The 25,448-nt window shown below is 35.7% G+C and overlaps 2 protein-coding genes and 1 long non-coding RNA gene across 8 annotated transcripts in view; all 3 read right to left on the bottom strand.

Moving 5' to 3' along the window:
• LOC136411715 (longitudinals lacking protein, isoforms J/P/Q/S/Z-like) overlaps nucleotides 1–25,448 on the bottom strand; it is a 112,822-nt gene that overhangs the window by 86,964 nt on the left and 410 nt on the right. For 4 of the 5 annotated variants that reach the window (XM_066394385.1, XM_066394384.1, XM_066394383.1 and 1 more), the window contains exons 2-4: nucleotides 23,108–23,795; nucleotides 22,820–23,046; nucleotides 19,447–19,536 (exon numbers count right to left, since the gene is read on the bottom strand). In XM_066394385.1, coding sequence (XP_066250482.1) covers nucleotides 19,447–19,536; nucleotides 22,820–23,046; nucleotides 23,108–23,784 — 994 coding nt within the window. In that variant the 5' untranslated portion in view covers nucleotides 23,785–23,795. Of the gene's footprint in view, nucleotides 1–19,446; nucleotides 19,537–22,819; nucleotides 23,047–23,107; nucleotides 23,796–25,158; nucleotides 25,306–25,448 lie in introns of those variants that run through there. The other variant, XM_066394382.1, reaches the window with a different exon arrangement.
• LOC136411726 (zinc finger E-box-binding homeobox protein zag-1-like) lies at nucleotides 4,320–15,808 on the bottom strand. Of its 2 annotated transcripts, none has more exons than XM_066394404.1 (2): nucleotides 14,844–15,808; nucleotides 4,320–5,606 (listed from the first exon to the last, which is right to left on the bottom strand). In XM_066394404.1, the coding sequence occupies exons 1-2, from the start codon at nucleotides 14,845–14,847 to the stop codon at nucleotides 5,176–5,178; spliced, it is 435 nt and encodes a 144-aa protein (XP_066250501.1). In that variant the 5' UTR covers nucleotides 14,848–15,808; the 3' UTR covers nucleotides 4,320–5,175. The 2 variants fall into 2 exon arrangements, 1 of the variants encoding a protein (XP_066250501.1); XR_010752336.1 differs by lacking the exon at nucleotides 14,844–15,808 and adding an exon at nucleotides 5,736–5,979 and having other exon boundaries at nucleotides 5,477–5,606.
• On the bottom strand, nucleotides 16,490–19,440 carry LOC136411729 (uncharacterized). Its single transcript, XR_010752337.1, has 2 exons — nucleotides 16,753–19,440; nucleotides 16,490–16,597 (listed from the first exon to the last, which is right to left on the bottom strand). It is a non-coding gene; the product is annotated as an uncharacterized lncRNA (long non-coding RNA).

The raw sequence follows: 25,448 nt of genomic DNA, 5'->3' as shown, positions 1-25,448 counted from the left end.
ATAGCACCCTGTATACAAAATGACCCCCTACTATCTACGGACGTGAAGCATTAACCATGACGTGAAAAATTTTCATTTGTCTTTACCCATTCAATCAAATGGACATCAAGTAGAATGCCATGTGTCACGTCATAGTCAATCCTTATTTCCTAGACTATAGTACGGACTTCAAAGCTTGAAGCGCTTGTGACCATTTACAACAAAGTCAACAACGTGTAACTACACCTTAACTTTCTACTCCTAACATATAAAACACTTAGTTAATAAATTAAATAAATAAATAAATAAATAAATAAACACAGAGAGACAGTTACTGAGTGTACCAGTGACTAGTAAAATTCCAAGTTAAGTCTTCTATGATTTCCCAGAAAATCAGATTTCACTTAGGTACTTGAGGACACAGAAATATTATAAACAAAAATAAAATAGACTAAAAAGTAATATTGTAGCTACTGTCTTCGACATAAAACCGCTCAACAGTTTCAGGTTCATGCTTGGCCCAGGTGGACTTGAACAAGTACTGATGCCCTTTTATGTGGTTGTTCAACACGTAGGCCCTACGTGCCCTATAAGGGCAATGAGGACATTTCAGCTCAGGTTCTACACCGCATTCCTGTCTAATGTGGCGGCTCAAGGTCTTCTTGTGGTGGTAGATTTTCCTGCACTTAGGACAGGCAAACACGGGCGAAACTTTGCTAAGGATCATCTGATGGTGTTTTGACCCTACTAGAACATTCTTTGATAAATGAATTTGTTCTACTTACTGCAAACCGAGAATACCTACTTCAAACCACAAAAAAAGCACTCATTGAACACAACACACGCAGGCCAAACTAAAACTGGAAAAGAAAACTGCAAGCAGCAAACAATAGTTCAAAAATAATGTAAAAGCGAGCTAGGAGCAGAAGAATCTCATGGTTTTGTGGTTGGAAAGGTTTATTTTCAGGTGTGTTTTTAAGGACAAAATAGACAGATATATCAGTCTGAATAAGCCTTGTCCAGTATCCTTATCTAATGCGACCTTACTAGTCCCTTTTTGGAAGATTTTTATATGAAAACCTAAAAAATAAAAATAAAGAGTTAAGATAAGGAACAAAAGCAAATGTATTTAGCGAAGAAAAATTCTGGACTTGATTCACAAAACTATTTATTGATAATCACACCATTAAACGTCAGGCCAAAATCCATGTACTTTCCTCATATGTTTAAGAAGATCAAAGCGGTGTTTCGTGCGGACTTCACAAAAAGTGCACTGAAATTCCGGCTGTTTGCCGCACTCGTATTTCTTGTGCCTATTGTAGGTGGTCTTGGTACCGTATGACCGCCCACAGATGCAATGTAGCCTAGCACGGTAAGCTAGAATTTTGGAAGAGCATTATTTCAGGCTATTCTTAAAATTTTGGGACTTTGAGTTAAGGAAAACACTCAGCAGTGACGGATACACGATTTTATTAATTTTTCCACTATTTAAAAGAGATTCACAAATACAGTCTTGCGTTGTACTGGGTGGCCAAATAAGAATAGCTGTCGGTTATATTGAAGAAGCTACAGGTGCTGCCGTAATTTTAAAAAACTAGGGGAAAAAATCGAAGCAGGACACAATCTCCTTAATATGGTACGTTCTAAATTTTTAATATACAAGATGTTCAGGTTAATTTAAATTATTTCCAAATTGCCAAAACATGAATTTACGTCAATTTGGATGAATTCGAAATCACTTTCAAACTATTGGTTTTCTCTTCTAATCAGTCCAGATTACGTAGAAATTGATAAAATTTATGCCTAGATCAATTCGAGTTGCTCTTTTGAAAGAAGTTACTATTGCAAGTTTTATTGTAAGTACTATTGTAAATCTACTCTAAGTTCCCAGGAGAGTCTAATTTGTGGATAACAAACCAGGAGACATTTTCAATAGTTGGCATGTATGCAATTGTAGTAGTTTTATATACGGGATATCTAATTTTTTTAGTCGTGCTTCAACAGCTTGTAGTCAACTTCGAAAAACTTTGTTGCATCAAACATAAGAAATAACTATTTTTCTCTAGAAAAAGTCAGAGTTCCTCTAGCTTTCCTCTAGATTGTGGTTACTTCACTTTCTAGCGATCGACCCTTCAAAATAATATTCATCTAGTTTTCAAATCCACTTCTGCAATGAAATTTTTCTCCGTAAAACACTATTCTCATTTCGCCGCCCGGCATTCTCTAACGAAAGCTTCAGCTTGGGTAGTTAATAAGATCTTAAATCTATACACAATCACAAAAAAACTAATATCAAATATTTCGGAACGTATCAATGCGTGAAGTCTAGAGAGCATTGGGTGTGGACTAAGGCCACGTCTTTTTCAGTCTAACCCGAGGCTAACCTGACCTAACCTCCGGACAGACAAGACTATCACTTTGTACATATTTGTGCTGCGACCTAAATTAAATAAAACTTACTTCCTGACGAATGACTAGATCGGGTAACACATATTTTGTCACAAATGAAGCATTGAAGAGCAAAACGAAATTCTCAAGACTCAAGTGAAGATTGATGAAGCAACACTTTTCAGTGATGTTGCAAATATTACTTTTTGAAGTCAGGGTAGACTCATAGTGTTGGTTCACAAAGGCTTTAAAAGGCAATTTTTAGGCCAATGAATAAGCTGTTTGATTCATTTTATGAGAGAATTCGTTTTGTTTATCAACGTCTCAAATAACTATAGTACCTTAATTGCTAGTTACCTAGAGATTAGAATAAATAAGCCTTATCTCTAACAATAACAAAAAAGAATGGCACAAGTGGAACCTAAATCCTTCTGAAGGATCTGACCTGAGTAAAGCTAGAAGTGAATTAAATACTGGAATGCAAGTACGGGAATGTAAAAATTCAAGTGCACAAAGCCTTAATTCAGAGCAACATTGCCGAAAATTCCATGCTCAAAGTTGAGCACCCTATGAGGGCTGCTGCTGCGCTCCGCCTTTGGTGTGCTCTCTTCAGTTTTGCGCAGCATTTCCACCTCCCCTGAAGTGCTATCCACAATCTTAAAATTAATATTCCGCGCATCTGTCTGCACCACTTGAATTTCTGCGCTCTTCGGCAGCACCGGAGACACCACGTGCCTCTGGCGCAACTTCTGAATGTAGATGTCGTGAGTGTTGCGCATGTGCTTCAGTAGAATATACCCATGCTTGAATGCTTTAGAGCACATCTGGCACACAAAAGCCGGTTTTTGGCCGCAATCGAAGCGCAAATGCCGCCCCAAAGTCTTCTTCTGCTGGTAGGTCTTCTTACAGCGCCGGCAGCCATACCGGACTCGGTCGTGGTTGAAAACCTTTAGCGTGCCGTACTCCTCAAAGTCCGAGGCGTAGAACACTATACCTGCAACCCATTAGCATACAACAAGAGGGTTTATGAGAGAATGAAGGGGTGCATACCTACTGGCGGCCAAACGAAAAAAGATAATCGAGCACTGCATGAAAACGACACTCATCACTATAGTCGACAACTACACTGGCGAAATAAAAAAAATCAGCCAAATGCACTATTTTGAAAAAAATAAAAAGCAAAAAAGCTTCTAGAAATTTCTAAAAAAACAAAAAATAAATGAACATTAATATATTCTCATTTAAATATAGAAAATCATCGGGCGTAATTCCACGCCTCTTTACAGGTCACGTATTCTTGAATAACCCAGCCAATCCGCACATTTGGAGGACTCTAGGCACATGAGTCATCTCATGCCTGGTTAAATGGTGCTTTTTCTTGAAGCCTCGATTGCACACAGCGCAGAAAAATGAAGGTGGCACGCCACACTCCTCCTTTTGATGGCTGCGCAGATTCCTTTTGAGCGTATATGACCTGTTGCAATTGGCGCAAGCGTACCTCACTTCAAAACCTACGGGTCAACTGTTATTATTGCTAATTTGATTTTTTATTGCTAATTTGAAGGGATTATTCCCAGAGTCATTAATTTCCAAACTCATTAGTAAAAGAACCCCCACTCCATTTAACCCAAAAAAGAAACACGAAATAACTACTCAACATTTATAATTCATTTTAAAATTGACAAATCACAACGATTCCTCCTTCATGTGCTGAGAACGGATATGCACCGTCATGTCATACTTTCTGCGGCTTCGATGTCCGCAAATCGAACACTGAAATTGGGGATCTATGCCACACTCGAATTCAACATGGCGTTTCAAAATGTGCTTATGTTTGTATCTTTTGCAGCATCTAGAGCACTGATATTTGCGCTCAGAGTCGTTTCTTCCTCTCCACTTCAATAGCTGTCTGATCACTAGTTCGGCATTCACTTTATGTTCCTCTACAAACAGAATTTGTCAGTATGAAGGAATTAGATGAGAAATACTTGGAATTCCATATAATGTGAAAATTGTGTGGAATGAAATCAAATGAGTACTTAGCCACACATTTTATCCCCTATAATCTCCTATGTGGTATATTTTGATGAAATGAAAATTATGCATGCGTGCGGGATTTATTAGCAATTCCCGTTGAGCTCAATAAAAAAACCGTTTTTTACATAGAAAAAATATAATTCTACTCGAATACTGATATAAAATATAAGAGCCTTCTAACTAGTACCTACATAGGATGGCACTAAAACTGAGTTTATTTGGCAACACTGGTAAATACGTTTCAAGTTTAAAGGCACTTCTTAAGTCACTAGAATCGCCTAGGTTTAGGCACAGTCTTTACAATAGATCTGACATCTAACAGAAAAAACTCTCGAGAAATCTAAATAAAAGAGACAGACAAATATTTGGCACCACTCTGTCCGGAAACAAGGACTCACGACTTTAAATTTGACAGTCATTATTTAAGTTAAATCTATGAGAATTCCAGACTTATAATAATACAAGCATACAAAATAATATACAACCTGCTAAAAAGTTCATTTCTTAATGAAATAACGTTTTTACTATACAGTATTTCCAAGAGATGTTATATGGGGATCTCATAAACGGTTATACGGAGTCTACAAAATGGCTGTAAAAACAAAGTTACTAGTAACGTACTGGCTCTTGAAAATGAAAAATGTTTAAAAGATCACCATCCACATCCTCGGCACTCTATAAATCGCCGAACACAAGATCCCTACGCTACTCATCATCTTGACACGCATTGTACTACAAACAAATCTTTGATTAATTAAATAAACCAGAATGTCAAATGGTAACAGAAGACGCGATGTTCAGTTCACTCTTCAATAGCTTCACATCAACTCCATGCCGATTGAACAAATGCCTAGACAAATGATACTTCCTTCTGAACATACTCAAGCAAATCTCGCATTTAAACTTGGGTTCCACACCCACACACTCCTCCTTCTCATGCCTATATAGATGGCGCTTGTTCTTATAGCTTTTTTGGCAAACTTTACATTCAAAACGCTGAGGGGGTTCCATCACATTCTCTGTTTTCCGTTCGTTCAAATAATTGCTACTGGCGCAGAGCCGGAAATTATCCGAAGGAGCCACCATTGACTTGATGCCCGCCTCCATATTGAGTTTAAGGAGCTTATAATAGCTTTGGAGGAGGGTGCTGCGGTTCAGCAAGTTCTCCTGCCCCAGAGGAAGAGGGCTCTTCTGCAAGTTGGCTAAAAAAACAAAGACAGTGCAATTATGTGTCGATTTATGAAAATAGTGCCAAAACATGCTTGGCCTACTCAATATAACTACTTCAGAATTGACTACCCGATATATTTTAATGCGAGGTTTGCACCTACTTTAATACTAAAAGGATACTCCACAAAACATCCTTATAATACTTTCAAAACAATAGTCAGTATTGGTCAGGATTTTAGATATGGTTTCAAGCCCTAGAAGGTTTTAAGCTGAAAATATAAATAGCAGTAATACGTAAAAATCTCATTAACCTAAAATAAGTTAAACAATATGTTTTACAGCGGTTTCCACCAAGTAATTTTGAAGAATGCTTAAAATTAAATTATCCTTAAATTAAAAGTTTCCATTGTATTTTTAATTTAACTGTCACTTAGCTTTACGCTTAAAAATTGCTTAGTGCACGCGGCCTAAAAAACAAATAGACATAACAGCAATTTGGTTAATGATCTTAAGAACTAACACTGATACAAAAATATAACGCCACCATTTAAAGATTGTTACTTTTACCTACCTACATATTTCCTAGCAATCCTTTGCGACAATTTTATATAATAACGACCTTTCACACAGTTTTTACATGTATTAACTGAAAACCTGTAATTTTGGTTCGGTAGCACTTTCTGAATAATAATGGCTGTAATTTTGCAAAACTCTATAACCAACAATTGTGTAGTAAAATACTTACTTATTTAAGAAAAGCTTTCGGGAATGTTTCGTTTCATTCAGGAATCGAAATAACCCTGTAGGAATGCAAGCAAACAACATAGTTGTTTTTATGTATGGAAACGATAAAATGACTAACAAAAGGATTTTCTTACTAACTGAAACTATCCCGAGCGCATCCGATTCATAATAAAGGTACTAAAAATAATTATTGTCCCATTTCAATACCATATCAAAAATTATTGAAGTGGCTTTCCTATCTCAACTTCTGAGCTTCTGTGATCGAATTCGAAGGAGGTCATACTTTCATGGAAGTGTTCTATGGCTCTCTAAAAGCATTCGCTCGGGCTTGTCAGGATACCACGTTACAGAAATTCGAACATTACGAAGTGAGGGAACTGCCGCCTTATTGAAGTCTCTGAAATCTTCCCCCGTTGTTAATTGCAGTGATAGATGGTACGGCCATGCATCTTTCTTGTCAATGGTGTCTTAGAGGTCAATTTTGAGAACCAATCTTTTTATCCTGTGTATCAAAAATGTCTCTAATCTTCATCGGTCAGTCATGGGGAAAAAGCTTCAATGTAATGCTTTTTTACTGACCATTCGTATCCCAAAATTTAAGTTCAGTGTTCGATTAGGATGCTATAATTGATGCAAGAAAATGGTACTGTGGTCTGTTCTTAATGGGTATCAGCTCTAGTACAACAGCTTCGAAATAGATAGAAAAATCTAAAACTTCAAAGAAGGTGTCAGGCAACGCTCATACTCACAGTTAAATGAATGCCGCACTCATTCGAATATATAGGGTCGTGGCCTAAGTAAAGCGCCTTTTAACTTTAAAATAGAAATGTTTATAAGTTTATTACTTTTTGGTGTGCAATCGATGGAAAGTCTTAACTGTGTTAAAGCGTTTTTTACGCTCGCACGTTAAACAGTCTCGATTAATAATCACCCTCATTAATAGATGTATTCGTTAAATAACTATTAAAGTTCATTTATGCTTTTTAACTACGTCTTTAATCGAGCAATTTATTTTAGGCCTCTACCATTTATAAGATCCCCCCAGACATATATTCATATCAAGAAAATCTCTTACAAATTAAAATAGTGAGTTTTTATAAATCACATCCCACCTAACGAAGAAGTACAATTATTTTTAAGTGGCTGAATATAATTGATTTTTCTCATCATATACTACGGAAGTAAAGCTTATTAGCCAATCAGAACTCTTGCCGAAATCATATTGTTTACAATACGTACGAATAAATCATCCTCGTAAAAAATCGGTTCATTATGATTTTTTGTTTTATTAACGACGCTTAAATGACCCCTTATACAAGGGTGATTGATAACCATGTCTGTAACCACTGGCCACCCTGTAGATGTGATCATTCTTTCTGGTTCCTTCAGTTCACTCTGGTCGTCACTGCTTAGGAATATGTTGATCCCGTTCACACACTATTCATTTTACGACATTTTAAAGTCATATACGTTGAATTTCAGTTTCCACTTTTCACATACATCGAGACGTATATCAAACAATTTTACAGAGGTTACAAGACAAGAGAAAACATCAGTATAGTATTGTCTGGTCTCCTATGCCACTGAATGTTAATTTTCTCTATTTTACTGATTTTATTAGACCCTTATAACTCCCTGTAGATAGGGTGTCTTAAATAATAATTGGCAATTGCTAATCTAGAAAACTTGTTTTTGGTAATAAACAATTTATAAGTTTCGTAGTCAACAATCACATTATTTGGGATACCCTATGTATAGTGATTATCTAATATTTAATATAAGCACTAAGAAATTCGCAGCAAAATTCAATATAACAGACAGTAGTAATACTAGCCAAATTTTTTAGTTGTATGTTGAAAATATGTAAGAGATTGAAGAATGTTGTTCAGACAGTTTTAAGACAATTTGTCCGATGAAACATTTCGTTATTACCGGGTATTTCGTAAAACGATGCAAACAAATAAAAAAATCGGTTTTATCTATTTTTACTTCTTGCCTTCAGACCAGAACAACTAAACTTTTCAAAACAAAAACGCTACCACCGCAGGATTAAATCTCTTTTCGTTTCAAAAGGCGTAGTAAATTTACTATTACAGCGATATTTATTTATATCAAGAAAGCATTAACTGCTTTGACGAAGGTGGGGGTAACTTTTTCTAAAAGCAATATTTTAATTGATTCCGGATCTGACTTATATGTTCGTCATTGTATCAGTTTAGTTCCTTGTATACTTCTAGGTTCCTATTACAGTAATTAACATTTGAATGCTCCCAATTTGCATAAAAAACGGACAAGATCTATGTGCTACACGCAATCAATATATTATGCAGTATTGACACTACTTTTAGCAATAAATTTAATTCCTTTATCTTTCGACGCATAGCAGGAACAAACATTGTAAAGACATTCTGCGAAGATTTTCCTCGTCATCCGCGTCTTTTATTATCGTTTGGAGATTACTGAAATATTACTAGTTCCAAATGAGTACGATTGGTTTAATTTTCCCAAAACAAAGAGTTTTAATTTGTTGGTACCTGTAGAACTGCAATACATAAGAGTAATTCATTCTTTATTTTGTTTTCATTCAGGGGGTGATTCTATAGTAAGATATGAGAGTGAGAATGACAGTTTTGGTGATGTTGATTGGTCGAAACATTGAATTGCCTATTTTATTAGACAAGAATTTTCATCCTCAATATAATCACGCCCCTGATGCTAAATAATCCTTGACATTAAAAAAAAAACTTTTCTTCTGCGTTGTAACCCCGATCTGCAGTTAGTTTCAGTTCTTTAATTTTATTAAGGTTCAATTTAGAAAGATAAGAGCTGTGGGGTGAGTGGACGGACAACTTTTCTCCTCATACAGATAGCTAGCATATGCCAAAACGAGTATTAAAATTTCTAAACCAACCTAACATAGCCCTGAAATTCTCGTTTTTTACACAGCTGCATATAAAAAAAATGTTTTTTTCGTAAATTAATTCACCACACACAGAAGTACCTACAAAAATTTTTGCTTGCATAAGTAATAAATTAGAAAATACAAAATTACATAAATAGAAATGTTATCTTTAACCCACATCTGAAAACTGAATCTCATATTTTGCTTAATTTAACGCTAAATCTTCCTAATTTAAACTATTTCTCTTAGAAAATAAATCATTTATTAAATAGAATTGATTTTTTCAGATTTTTATTGTTTTCACTACAGTCAGAGGTGCACGGTTTTTAATATTACGCCAAAATTTAACTAAGAAAAAAAGTTATTATCTCTGTCTCTCTAGTTTTCATCTGTGTCTCTTCCTCTACTCGTTGCCGAATTATCAAAGTTGTCAAAAAAAAAAGGGTAGAAAAAATGGGACGTAATTGATCTATTCAATTATAATTAACCTTTCAAGAATCAGTCTTAAATTACAATATTGACTTTAGTTGAAGGGTACAGGTTGCATATACCCTTAAACAAAATACAACTAATAAGGCTGACTTTTTTTAGTTACGCACTTTGTTAAGCACTTAAGCGATTTCGCAAATACTGATTGAATTAGTCTTATAGCGTACAATCTAAATACTATAAGTTTCATTGAAATTCTGTAAATTTTGTTTGAGCAATCAGGTTGCAGAGACAACTTTGTAAGACTACAGGGATAAAGTTTGAATGAATCATTCAAAAAGCACGTCAATAAACCTTTATCTCTTTTACCTGCGCCCGAATAATGGTCGCTTCCTCGTAGTACCGAAATTGCAAACTTGCCAATAGCTCTGCTGAAAAATCACCACTTTAAAGGATACACGTTTTCTATATCCATCTCTCTTGTACATATATGAAGACACCCTGTGCATGCGCCTTCAGCTTTATATCCCTCAATCTAATTCCACACGTATACTTTTTCTCTTCAATGGCACCCAGCTTTGCACTGCACTTTGGGGACAATTTTTCACAAATTTCCATTTAAACACTAAACACTCAGACACCTCGTATAACGTACTTCTTGAAGCAGACGAACGAACTGATGCCGAAGCGTCCCATGAAAATTTACCCTCCGCTCGTCGTACCCAGGGTCAAAGTACCAGGGGGGAGTGAAAAGCAGCCGCCCTGGCCCTTTGTGTTCAGGTAGAAAATCGATAAGCAGGGCTCGGTCTGAATTTTACCCCTCGCTAGGGAGAATTTTTATCAGCTTCGATTTAGGGGTTTAGTGGTGTTTATGGGTGGCAGTTACAATCTTTTGGTTACAGATTATTTAAAATGCTAGAAAAGCAAATAATAATATAAAAAATGCTTTAAACAATAAATAAATTTGCCAATAATATAATTTTTACACAAACAATGAATTCAAAGTCAACAGAGTGTTGATCCACTTCTCCATTTCCATGGAAATTATCTTATTGGGAAAGTTATCAGGGCATGGACATATTGACACTTAGTGTAAGCTGGAGTGAGCTTAAAACAAAACCATTGCTGTCAAATAATCTCCCATTAAGAGCAAATTATTAATGTAAACTTTAACTATAAACTGATCACCATGTTAAAACAGGGACAGGAAAAATGCTTTTATTTCAACACCCCAGTGCAGTTAGATAAACAGAACTTTAATAATTGGGCCTCTAATAATAAAGTTTTTAATGTATTATTAAAATTCGGGTTATTGAGCTCCAAAATTTGTATTAATCTCACAGAAGGTTGAAAACGAGACCTAAACGTTAGGTACCTATTTATTATTTAACAGCAACGCATTTTATATCAAAATTTTAGTCTCACCTCAACTTTCAATTTTCAATTTTAAAAGCAATGGGTGTAAACCATATTAGGCTACCCACTAGATTAATGAAACTCCAAGCATCTCTTTATACATATGTAGTTTCGCTATATACCATATTGAGAATAATCCATTACTTTCCAACATCCCTTCCTTCAGATTGGCGAAGAATGCACCGGCATAGAGAAATCTTCCAAGTATTCCTATGTATCCTTTGCCTTGAAGATTAAATAGTTACAATACTCTGTATTATAGCTGTTCGGTAGCTATTGTGTCGCATTCTAGAGAAACATTTTTCTTAATCCGATAAATATTAACTTTAGTTTAACCAACTCCTGGTTAGCAATAACAGTAACATTAACCCCAGTTTTATATACAATATTTCAAGACATACTACCACCGTTCCCAATCGTTTAAACTACTAATAACTAACTTCTAGTTAGCACCCAAACACATTGATTCAATGACGTTTAACTTAATTGTATACACAGAATGAGATTTCTCAAAAATACTAATATCTACGGACACTGAAGGTAGCAGATTTACTGTCTGAGAAATATTAAATTTATAACAATATATAGAGCCAGCGGCGTTTGAACTAATTTTTTCATCTTTTTTCACCATTTCATGGCTGTATCTGTAAATCAACCTTATTTACAAATAAGAAAAATGAAAATAAATGTCTCACAGTGTTTAACGTCTACTTTCCCAAAAAAAAATGGGAAAAACGATGCTTTTCAACATCCTGCATTTTCTGGGAGTTGGCGAAGACGCGTAGCCGGTGCGGCCATGCAATTGAGTGTGAAATACTATATTGTGCCACTGGTGCAGAAAGTAGCACTTTCCAAGTATGTCTTACGCGCGTGAAAAGTAATTTTCGCACATGTTTCACTCTATACTTTTTCTAGGACTGCGGAATCTGTGAAAAATTTCTTTTTGATTCCGTTCAGTTTTGTTCCAACTTATTAAAGATTGGTGCGGAATAAATTTGTTAATTTGATAAGAAAATGAGTTTTTTAATGTGAGAATTAAATTTTATAGGTGTCCAGCTTTTAACTTTGAATTAATTTCTGTTGAAACCAAGAAAGTTACCAATATCTAGGTTCTATTTGGATGTTTCTATGAAAATTAGCCGGAAATTTAAGCTAACAGCATATAAATCATTAATTGCCGATTAATGCCAATCCACCAGATTCGGCTTCTTCATATCTGCTTTAGTTTTCGACACCGCTATAAACAAACCGTATAAAAAATTCCTTCCTGCATATTGACTTTAGCTTATACCCCAAAGCTATGATATAAATATTTCTGATATAACCCCTATCTGTATGACAGTTACAGAATGCTGACTACATCAACCGCTTGTATGATTGGATCTAAATTTTTACGATGTTTTAGACGAACAAAGTAGTCTCCAAAATAGTTCATTTACTAAGGTTGTTATACAGAGTTTGTAAAATTGTTTTCCATAGTTTTTGAAAATTACCCAAAATAATCTAAAATATTACACTTTTCACACTTTCAACATCTGGAACTCGCCCACGGCTTGAAATAGAACAATGTATCCTTCCGTTTTTCTGCTCAAACTGTAATTCAAGATTTTATTAGTTCTTGCATTTTTTCTCTTTTGTCTAATTTCTCTGTATTCAAATTGATAATTTACTTTCATTATCAAATTTTCCTTCATTGGTCAATTTCTTCTTGCATTTGACACCAACTTCTTGCATCATTTCAGTACTCCCTTTGAAAATTTAAGTTTATTTTTATTTCACAGTCCGGATAAATATTTTGTGCGGATTTGTAGCCAGTAAGTCGAGCATTACCATACCAAGATATTATAATGGTCTTGGTAAGCAACCTTACTAGACTATAACGATGAATTTATTGTTTGACAAATTGCTGTCGTTTCCACAACTATTCTCTTAATGTAGCCATAGTTTCAACATCAAATTAATTTGAAATAATATAACATTCACTTCACACTTTTCACATGTAAATCGTAAAGTATTTTAAAAATAAATATCAATCACGTTTGATACTGGCAGATATTGACAAATACCTAATTACATTTAACTGCGGTAGTGACAAACGTATACTGCCATATTTTCTAGTAACATGTTTGCTTTGACCTGCAACACAAATCCTTTATAAATTTGTGAGTGAAAATTAGACGTACGAAATAAAATATGTTATACACATCCATTGTGTTTTTACAGAACTCGTCGATATTATCCAGACTGGGCTCTTCACGTTGCCTCGTCCAGAAAAAACATGTATTGAAACAAGTCTACTGGTCTACTACTGGACTTGTGACGTAAACAACTGTAGTAGAATTTAATGGATTTTTTACATTAGAAACTGAAATTTCCTGGAGGTTACCAAAAAAATACTGCATTTCAGCTATTAACTGGCACTGGAAATTCAGATTTACTAAGGTGAATTTCATGTAAGTTTCTGAAAAGGTGGTACTTTAGTTGGTGTACCAAGCTTGGGTGCCGATTTCCAATCTAATATCTCATTTGACACAAGTTTTGGTTCAGCATCTAGAAAGTGTCACCTTGACAACAGGGATTGGATCGTCATTGGATTGGGCTGTATTTAGATCTCTTAGCATGACACATTTCGTACATTTGAACATACTTTCCCAGGTATCAATCAACCCGTATACTTTTTACTAAAACTGTATATATTTGATATTAATTAGTTCCAATGATATTCCCACATACCTACCTAAATTTTGAATTAAGAAGCTTCGTATATCACCCATTAAAAAGTGTCCCCTTTTTATTGATACGCCTAGTTTCTTCAAAAAATGCAGTGTCTCAAGCAACGAATTCATCAAAGGCGGAGACAATTCTTCAAATATTAAGGTCTTGTTTCTTTAAACAAAAACATTGTCTCCGATCTTGGTACAAATTCTATAACGCGACCATTAATGTATCCGATTGTAATCTATTAATTAGTGAGAGTATTCGAAAATTCTGATTTAGTTTTAGAGAGCAAAAGGTATATAATATTTTTCTTAATGAATTATTTTTAATATTTTTTTATCTAACTGCGTCAATACATAAAAATTGCGCAGACACCCAATACAAGACAACTTTTCACAATCTAATAACACGTGGGGTAAAGTGTGAAAAAGTGAAAAGAACTTCAAAAATTTATGTTGGAGATGTTAGTCATTTGATACCTTCCATCATGAGGAAAAAACAATGCGAACTGTATTATCAGGTTTTTAAATGGCGGATGTAGTAAGTTATCTCCATGCTATATACAAGTCGTTTTTTAGATATAAGATTGAGGATTGATAGAAATATTGTTAAAAATACCTAAAAGAGAAATTACCAACATCCTAACTTTCAAATTAAAAAATTCTTTTGCCATTTAGATAAAACTGTAAAATAAGCAATGGTGTCTGCATTATGGTATCAAGCAAAGGCTTCCTCAACCCTTTCACTAGCCGTATATATGGTGATTCAAAAGAATTTAAATGCCAAACAAGTGAATTCTGTTGAGACACTGTACAAAGAAAACTGAGAATTACAACAATTCTAAGAAAAATAAAACTGATTAAAAAACCCAGCATATTTAAAATATGGTTTACTGCTAACTACTTTCTGCGTGCATTTTTTTTTTTTAATTTCATAAGGTTTGGCTATTAGCAGTTTACACGAAAATTATGAAAAATAAACTGGAATGTTGTATATTAATTAACTACTTCTGAAAATAGCAATCCTCAGTTTTCACACAATCAATATCCAATATACAAACCCATTTTCGCCCATTATTCCTCAATTAGCCCAGAAGCAGAAGAGACCCAGCCACCGATAAAAACAGCCAGAGATCATACAGAACTATATTGTAGTCAATATTTTTTACACCGAGTAAATACGAGTACATATGACTAGACCTAACTTTTTTTTGGTATATTTACGCACTAAAACCGACGTGAATGGTGGTAACGATTGACTAGAGAGATCAAACATAAGATATGTTCCCATTGCTGAACTAAAAATGCCCTTTTGTGCATCACTTTATATACTAAAATTCTATTTTCTCTTCAGACAGTAAGTAAACTATTCGTATAGTGCGCAATTTTTTTAAACAGTAAACAATTGTCATGGAGACATGAATTCCGGTTTGTAGTACCTTGTCAGCTTTAAACATTAAGTTCACGTGAAATTTCCACGGAAAAGTCACACCGTTACACTATATTATAACACGATACAATTGAAATCGTAATTCAAATTTGCCACGAAGAACGTAGCGAGAGCAAAAAGAGTACAAAAAGTTCAGCAATAAGAACATACCTAATATTATACCGTTGAGGAAAATCCTTTGGATAAGCCTTGAACTAACCTAAACGGATATAGTAAAACTAAAAAATATGGCACTCAAAATCTTTGGTTAAAAAGTTCCCTTACTCTCCTAAACCTTAATACTAACATGAGTCACAGATCAAATGAAATATGAAGTCTGATGGCACGAAAGGGTTCCTTAACGGCAGATGAGGTGAGAATGGCAAACTGCAGGCATTGGAAGAATTCTTATAAAAAAGGGAGCTACGGAAAGCAAGAAAATCGCCAAAAACGAAATTCGAGATTGTGAAGCGATTTTGTACTGAAAATGTCGGGAATACAAAAATTGCATTAGAATGATGGAGGCCAGATCTCTAGTGGATCTTGATGGACTTCTTGGCTTCTGCTCAGGACCCAATTTCGCTTCAGTGCATTTCAAGTGGACAGAAATCCGCTAACAGTAGCTAAAACGTGTAGTAGACTGAAAAAACATGCTCGAATATGTTTTCGAAAAGAAATCGTAGTGACTAGCACTATCGCTACTTTGAAGTAGTAGTATTCTCGCAGATACGAAGCTTACCGCAGCATCTGGCGACTTAGTAAGAAGTAACAGAGGAAGGTTTTGGGGTTCTATAAACAGTGATACTTTTACTAAATTTAGGCAGAGTGCTCGGCAATGGGGGTGAATTTTGAAAAGTAGCGCTTGCGCTACCTCCGGCTTCCGCGCATCTATGCTTATTTTCAAAGTGCCTTTTAAGATTGCTTTGTTGGTGGAACTTTCTATCGCAAAACGAACATTGAAACATGGCTGGTTTACCGCATTCGTACTGCACGTGCCTGCGCATGTTTCCTCGGTGTTTGTAGACCTTCCCACAATTTTGACAAGGATACCCGATCTCCTGCTCGATTTTTCTTAGGTACCACGAGCCATCCTCTCCTGGAAAAAGGGATTCTGCTGTACTGGGTACCAGTTAGTCTCTCACAAGTTTGCTTTTGGTCTTTTCGCTATGCAAGGTGTAACCCCTCGGACTCAAAGCTTCCTCAAAACTCATTATCTTCAATTGCTAAACGGAAGCGGTAGCCCGGAGGGTGGGGAGCTTCGCAACAAAAACAATCGAGTAACAGAAGGTAACAATTCTATTGTCAATCGGTTTTGTAAAAACAATAAATTATGTCAATTGAAAATTTGTGTATGGATTGACCCCGTCGATGGCCACCGCGAAGATTCTGTAACAATCGAGAAAGAACTTTGATTAGACCATTGGCGATTGCGTAAGAGAGAATTTAGGGCACTTTATTCGCAAAAGAAGCGAACAAAATGCACTTAATGACGCTTCCACGAAGTAGTTGGAAACGTCAGAAATGTCCAGATGTCAACTCACCTAAAATTCCACGCGGACAGTCTGGATTCCGAGGTTCTAGTCCGGGCTTGGGTTGGCGTCTTCGTGTCCTCAGCAACGGAATAAGGGAAGGACAATAATGGGAGATGAATCATGGATTTAATGCAAAAGGTTTCTAGGGGAACAAAGAAATTCCCAAAGGAAAAATGGGTAACGGAAAAAATCTTAGGTACCCCCCACCCCTTTTCACACCCCTGAATCATCCCCCATTAAACCCTTTCACCCCAACAAAAAATGTTTCTTTTTCTCATGAACCCTCAAAATATCCCTTCTAGTGAACTTTTTGAAGCAAATCCCACAACTGAATTGGCGATCAACGCCGCATTCGTATCTCAAGTGTCTTTCTAGCGTGTAGGCGACAGAGTAGCCCCTACCGCACCTCGTGCACACATAGGGCAAACTTTCTGCAACAATAACCTTCCGTCAAACCTTTCTCTCACCCTTGTCTCCAACTTCAGCTCCAATCCTGCTTCCTAGAAGCTCCCAAACAAAAGCGGCTTGGAAGCTAGGAGGCCGGATTGTAAAGCGTGAATTTTGAAGGGTATAAACACGCAAACAAAGGGCAACATGCGCCCCTTTGTAGGTTTGGCTTTACCGGCGAGTTTGGGTAATTTTAAGCGAGAAATCAGCCTCATGTTTAAGTAGCAGAAGAGATTTTTCGCTTAGAATTACTTGGGTCATGCAGGAGACACGCAAAAACGAGGTAAAAGAAACCTTAAGGGGCTCGACGTTGGCCCTCTACTCAGATACACAATATTGCAGAAAGCTTGCCATAGGTTGTTTAATACTTACTACCTCACTGCATAGGACAGCACGATTTGTTGATTTCCTTATTGGGAAAGTCCCTGAAGACTAGCCCAATAAGGACTGCAATTTTGATTCCCCTAACTAAGTGAAAGAGTCAAAAGTGACTTACTACATACTAGCAAACTTCAATATTGGGCAAAGTATCAAACAATACATTACCCTGTACACCGATGATGGATTCAAAGAACTGCAAAAATTTACATTTCTTTTCTTAAGAGACAAAACAAAAATATTTGTATTGCCCCCAGGATGCAACACTGCTAAATTTAGCACTGCAGCGTTTTCGATCTCTCTCACTCTCTCTTTCTCTCTCGCTCTCTCGATCTGACCCAGCACTCCTCATCGATAAAAAAACCTAATCGAAAAGGAGGGCATTCAGACCGTACTATTGGGGACTGCTATCAGAGGCGGACAAGTATTCGACACTGATAGCAGAATGAACACATACGTCAGGGCTAAAACTAGCCATGCCGTGACAGCGGAGCAAAATGTACAATTAAAAAGGATGGGGAAAAATAATGTACACAGTAAAAAGCATGCAACATGATAGATACTTTGTTAGACCAAAAAAGTAAAATGAGGTAGAAGGCCAACAGAATACCTTTGAGAGGCCTGGCAAAGCGAATTCTTGAGCTGACTACTAGGACAAGAAATTTGACAGTCACTTGCGGAGCCTCCCAGGAGTAAAAATAACGAAAAGATTACAAAACCCAACACTAAGCACTTGCAACCGTAAGGCAAAACTTTTCTGAAGGGATCGAGAGGATGTACAGAGAGATTAAATAATAACAGGAGTGCAAATTAAATAAAACGAAGTTGAGAAAATGTCCGGAAATTCGTCGCCGAGACTGCAGCAGTCTCCGATTATTTTCTTTAGAGCTGCAGGGTTGCCAAATGATTTAAAATCCCGATTTTGAGCCACTAACGAGGGTACCGGAACCCTGAGAAGTAGCAGGGAAGCGGGTTATCTCGGGCTTTAAAATATACGTAGAGTGGCAACCTTGGAACTCCACTTCCCTTTCTCCCTGGATCTTACCTTCCCACGTTCAATTATTGAAACCTTAACGTTCCGCGAAAATTTATTATTTTCATTTGGGGGCGGCGTTAGCAGCATAACGCCAAAAGGCCCTATCTTAAAAATAATTAATTCGATTTTTTGAATCTAAGGTGTTAGCAGCATAACACCAAAGAAATACTCGTAAAACAATGCGAAGAACCACGTTAGCAGCAAAATATAGTATTCTTTTTTGATTTAAACGCGTTTTTAAATTTCTCGATAATTCTCAACAAGCCAAACTAGAGCTCTAAATATGTTAAGTGTGTGAAAGTTACTAAACGACATTCTTCAGCCACTCGAAAGCCAATCTTCCTTCTGCTGCCAGTTTCTGATGCCGGATAGGGAGAAGGGTTCAAAAAAATACCTGTCCCAAGTACACTATTACTAAAGCAGGCTGCAAAGCTACTGGTTAAGGTAAAAGCAAACCAAAAGACTATAATATGGTACACAAGCAAATGGGTTATAAATAAGGAGCACCCAAAACTACTGACATGAACTAAAAGTAAAATCAGAGACTGGATTCTCGGGTCCGGTTTTGCCTTACGACGTGCAAGTGTTAACTCCGACACCTATTTCACATCGGCCTACATGCGAGAACACCAGTAACAAGTTTTGACAGCTTGTCAAAGACAAACAGCAGCTCGAAAGGAGTGAAAGTAAAGAGTATTTCACTGCTTCGCTGCGTTTGCGCCAAGCCGACTAAAAATGCCACAGCGTTGTTATTGTCAATGAAATGAGAGTTTGGAGAAACCGAAAAAGGCTTCTGCGAAAACAGCACCGGAGCTACAAAGAAATGAAACAAAAAATCTTACCTTGTGAGTCCCTGTGTGCACCGACCGCCTCTTGGGCGGCCAAGAAAACTTCGTCTTGTGATTGATTACCCATTTGCCAATGTCCAAATCCTGAGACAATTGGAAAATAAAGTAATATATGAATATGGAATTTAATTTAAATGTTACATTATAAGTAGGGTTGGCAAGAACACAATAAAATAATTGTGGATTGAAAAATTTTGCCCTATACTGTCCTTAAACTGCGTTAAGCAATTGTTTTTTGTTCCCACTTCTGTTTACTGTAGAAACTAAAATGTCCACTTGTTAACCTCAAAAACATCTCAACATTAGTACTGCCCTAAAATTACTTTTTGGCATATTAGTCTCAAAAAATGGCAATGTTGATTGAGAAAAAATATCATAAAGTTATGCGATGTATTATTTTAAACAATGTTTACATCAGGGTAAACAATTATGCAGAGTCGAACTTACTCGTCTTACTCAAATTAAGTATTTGTGGTAGATTATGTGATATAATAGACTACCACATCGCATTGTTATAAATTTGAAAAATGCAAGTACTTAAAATAAAGTGTGGGAATCAAGAAGCCTTTAGTAGATAAGATGCAAAAAAGGAAATAACCAATAGATTGCCAACCCTGTTTCAGAAAATTTCAATTGACCATTACAAATTATGACCAAGGTAATTTCTAAAAAGTCGAATTGAACCGAACTTATAGGGAGGTGGTGCATACTATACACTTTACTTTCAGGTTAGAAATACGCACAATATACCAGTCGGACAAAAACTTTTTTGACTGGAATAGAACTAAAATTTCCATATATTATGTCAAACATCAGCACCGCATTTCAACAATATTAATGACAACTGCATAAACCAACAAATTGGGTAGTCTACTTCACTGAGTGTTTAATATTTTTTTATGCGTGATAAAAATTTAGTTGAGATTTTAAACTTTTCATAAATATTATGAAAGAAAAATTAAAGTGTTAAATTAAGACTTGCCAGAGCTTTTCAGTCAATACAACATTCAAAATATGAAAAACATTGTTATTAAAACTCAAGAAGTAACAAGATTATTTCATAACAATGCAGTTTATTGGCAAGCATTTTGACTCATTTTGGTCTTGTAACAAAAATCAGAAAACAATTATTCAAACACTTTTTCCACAAAATATTAAATGAATGCACAAGTATGTAACAGTTGAAAAAGTTTGGGTCGATGACAGTGCAACTATGGAAGTGCGAAGTACCGCTATTCTAAAATTATTAAGGTGTAATTTAGCTTGAATATTAAGAAAAGCAATAAGAATGGCGGGAAGGTCAAAATACTTAGGCAGATAACACTCCATTAAAGAAACAATAACACGGATTGTTACTTTAATAATCATTTAATCTGTCCACGCAGTGATAAACTGGTTTCCGTCCACGAAATTTGAAACTGACAAGCTCGAATATTCCAATATTAATAGCAACAAGGTTCAATCTCCAATTAACAATATCTCCCACTTATATTAACATTTAGGTGGTTGTCCAAAATCACAAACATAACAAAGCCCTAAGAACCCCTTATATTAATATTCAATTTCTTTAGATAAAACTGTAAACTAGTCCTTTTAATGCCGAAATCAATGGAGGCTCGAGACACACTCATGCCGCGATTCAAAATAGAGTCCAACGCCATATAAACGGCCTCGTCTGAATACTTTCGACTGCGGAAGTTCCCTCGTAATTTAGCCAACAATCCGGCAATATCAACACCATCCCCCAGGCGGTAGAAGAAGCCGTCCAAATCTGGGAACAAAACCAAAAAGTTTGGTTTAGTTCAGGCTTCGTTAACGACCGGGTTTGGCTGGGGCTTTACTTCAATTCCACACACCTTTCGACCTCAAATCGCATTAAAGAAATTGACATTTTGAGAGTCAAAGAGGTTCAACAGAAGGACAAAATGCCCATACCACTGAAGTATGGCAAAAGCATGGTTGTCCACAAGATTTGAAATAAATGTCCAGTGGTTTGTTTTGATATACATATTTTAATATATTGGCGAAATTAGGATGGAACTTCCAGGGTTAAATGACTTAAATAAAGTTTATACGTCAGGACGACTTCTTTAACGGTTATAGGAAAAATTTTACCCGAAATAAATCTAAAATCTTCCAAGATAGTTTAAGTGAGGGGAAGACTTAACTAACAGAAGTATAAAAAAGTAACAAACCTATTTTAAATGCTTTTGAAAAAATTATACTTCAATTAAAGATGTGAAACGCATCTAATTATGTATTTTGATAAATATCAAACATGTTGACAAATGTTAAACATTTTTAAACGTCAAACAAAAAAAAATGCATTATAATGAAAGCAAAAACACAAATGTGAAAAAAACTGTTTCACTGGAACTGCAGGGGCATTCAAAACTTACGTTTTGAAAGCACAAAAACTGTCATACTTCAAGCTTTCAGTAATTCAAAAAGAAGGTAGTTGAAAATCTAAAGATGGTTATGTTCAGACATTCTGGAGTAATTCCAAACATCCAGTAAAATATGGGTGTTTACTTAACTTTTAGATAGTTACATCCGTTTGATTGGAAGTATTGTTATTTTTTATTTTTACAGACAAAGAATGGAATTGAGCAGAATAGCCTAAAAACAGAAAATTAAGCAGAAAAATAAGGTTTGGCCTTAAAATGTGACAGTCAATGTATGGAATGCATGAATAAAAAAAAACTTGCTTTGCAGAGGCACTAGTGCACCTGTTTCATCAGTATCCCTTTCTCTAGCATTTACATCATTTATTGAAATTATATCTCATTTACGTTCTTTTTTTCTATTTATTATGTAAAAATATAGTAATGGGTATAATATTGTCCTTCCTTCCTTGTATTTCTTCAATTATTTGCTTTATTTTGTGGTTATTTATGCTCACTGTCATTCTGTACTTATCTGCACTGATCAATTGCAACCAGTGGAAATGCACATTAACTTGGAAATTTGCACTTGCACAACGTACAATCGTAAAAACGATAAAAACTTGCAATTTAAACAATTAGGAAAAGTTTTTAGATTAATGGAGGATGAAAAAGTTAATAACTGAGTATGCCAACTAAAATTTTATGAACAGTAAATGTCAATAACTACCATCAATGAAATTCCTTACACATATCTACCAAAAACAGTTACTATAATGTAATGTAACTCATTTGATACACAACTGTCAATACAAACATTTAGATTTGAGTAACTGTCCATAATCAAACTGTAATATGAAAAAATTTTGCAAAAACTTATTGCAAACAGATTTTTGAAAAACAAACTTTGTTACGTAGATCAGTAATGGTCAATGAAACTTTCTTCTTGCACATGTCACATAAGAATTAATTTGGTTTCTCACCTTGCTGTGATGACCCCTCACCCCCATGACTAGGTCCTGCTCCATCATCCATTTGCTGTTCCATATTGCTCAAGTCATCATCATCCAAAGTCAGGTCCTCGATACTGTCCTCATTCATATCATCAGCGTACTCAGATTTTGGCTCCAACATCAGTTCGGTGTGCGTTTCCAATTTTTCTTTGATCATAGGAACTTGTGATAGCTGAGAGCCAGATTCGTCTTTATGCCTGTAAACAAACAAAATGAATTTTTGCAAACAAATTTTTGGGAAAAGGGAGGGCAAATTACCTTAGGATTTCCTGTTTCGTCTCAATGGTATCAGGCACATCATTGTTCATCTTAATATTAACAGGTAGTTGAGTAGTCGCTGATGGAATGTTTTGAGGAGCGTCGGAGGAGTTGGAGGCATCGTGGTGATTGTCCATCTCCTCGCTCTTACGCCGCATCCTTTTTTTCTTGCGAGGACCCGGTGAAATAGAGCCTTCTCGTTCATCTCGGCTTCTCTGTTCTATTGTCAGACCTTGAACTTTGGGTATTGCGCTTTGCGTTTGGGGGCTCTTGGGGGGAGCAGCCGCCGGTGCTGCCCTTTTAGCCGCCGGCTCTTCTTTTTTATTATCACTCAGTCCTTTTATTTGCAATGATTCGGCGGCCTTTAACAAGGCCCCCAATTGGTCTTGGGATATGTTTACCTCACCCCGGTACATGTAGTCCATCATTGCTTTCAGTTCTTGGAATTTCACGTCTTTTAGGATGAGGATCGGATGTTTGTCATAGTGACGAGACAACAACGACTCGAAATACGGGCTACACGCGGACAGGACGACTTTGTGTGCATTTAGAAATTTACCCTCTGCCGCGAGGGTACAGTCCACCAGTTTCTCGTTTTCCAATAATGTGTCGAAGACCGCTACTAACGTTGACTGGTGGTTATTCCACCTGAGGCAGAACTGTTGATCGTCGTCCATCTTTCTAATAACTGTAACAAACAAATTTCATTTAGACAAGTAGAAATAAAACAAATATATGAAAATTAGTATATTAATTGCAATTACCATAAAAAAATAACGCTTAAATTTAGAATGTCATAACCTACTTAATCAAGCACTACTATTGTGAAATAAGAACGGAGTATTTTCTAGACATTATCCATAACAAAAGTATATTAAGCCTCTTAGGTTAAATGCGACATGTTTTTAACCTTGAGAAACTATTTGAGAGTTGCACACCATATGTAGTTCCAAAAAAAAACAAAATAACATAGATAAAAAGCAATATATTGTAAACCAAAAGTAGAACTTTTTATATTATTTACTCTCATTACTCGATATTGCTAGTATCCAATTTTTATTAGTAATAATGATTACAGGTTTTTCTCTCTGGAAACTTAAGGATTAGAACAGTAGTTAAAACATAACTCAAACCTTGTTGCTTCATTTTTTTGGACACACTACTACTCAATAATCAGGGTGCATTAATTTATTCCTCTCATTGGGACTTACAACCATTTCATTTTGGCACCATAATTCACAAACATCCTGCATACAGTTTTAACATTTTTTTATAACAGCAGATATTGTGATCAAATTTGGAACATAATTTAAACTTATACCGTTAGATAAGCTGACTGAATGCCCAACTACTGTATTTAGTTCTTTTGAGGTCATGCCTCCTTTTACCTCCAAACTTGTAACATCTCAGTAATCGTTACATCTTAAAAATCTTAATATTTTGTTCAATTTAGAAGCTTTTTTGGTTTGTCACGTTTTTGGACTTTTAATGCAAAATTATTCTGAATAGTTTATTTTACATTTAACATCCTGTAGACAGTATCAGATACAATGGAAGCTACTGAAGGGTTTTTAGAGCAAATTTTTTTCCAAATATAACTTTTGAAGTGGATACTTGAGACAACTTTGTGACCTCCTTGGAGCGCAACAAACCATCTAATAATTCTAAAGAATTGATGGAATAAATCTGCCATGTTGTAATTTGTTGTAGTATGGAATTGAACAATGTTAAGAGAAAGCTGTTGCTCGAGATTGTATTGACACATTTAAGTATGAGATTTATTTGTGGATATCATATCTAAGAGTTGTTTGATTAAAATTGGATGATAATTTAAAAAAGATTTTCCTGAAAGTCATTTGAGATAAATATATTACAACTCTTAATACAACTTTTACTTTAGATCTGAAATATATCGAATATAGTAATCTGAGGTTACTAACAGTTATTCAGATAAATAACAAGGGCATATTTGCAAAAATCTTTATGTTTCATATTGTAAACAAATGTGAATTAGTAACTCTTTTGCGTTCATCACGATTTTATTTTCTTACCAAAATCAATATAAACGTGGAAAACATCAGACACAAAATGGCGGACCTCAAGGACGGATGCAAGAAGCTAACGCGTATGTTGGCATGTTGCTTCAATTTGACCAATCGATAAGCGAGGGACAAACCCCTATCCTTTTTCAATTCGAACTCAAAGCGTACATTGCAGCATGAGTGCGAGAGAGGACGCGAGAAGTTGACGCAAGCTCAGGCAACTCCAGCGGAAACACGTCACCAGCGCTTCGCTACGGCTAGAAGGCAAGACCGGAAAGCACTAGCAAAGGACAAAATGG

This window comes from Euwallacea similis, chromosome 10 (assembly GCF_039881205.1).
Source record: "Euwallacea similis isolate ESF13 chromosome 10, ESF131.1, whole genome shotgun sequence".
Lineage (NCBI taxonomy): Eukaryota > Metazoa > Arthropoda > Insecta > Coleoptera > Curculionidae > Euwallacea > Euwallacea similis.
The sequence above is the reverse complement of the archived record's forward strand: the minus strand, read 5'-3'. Positions and strand labels throughout refer to the sequence as shown.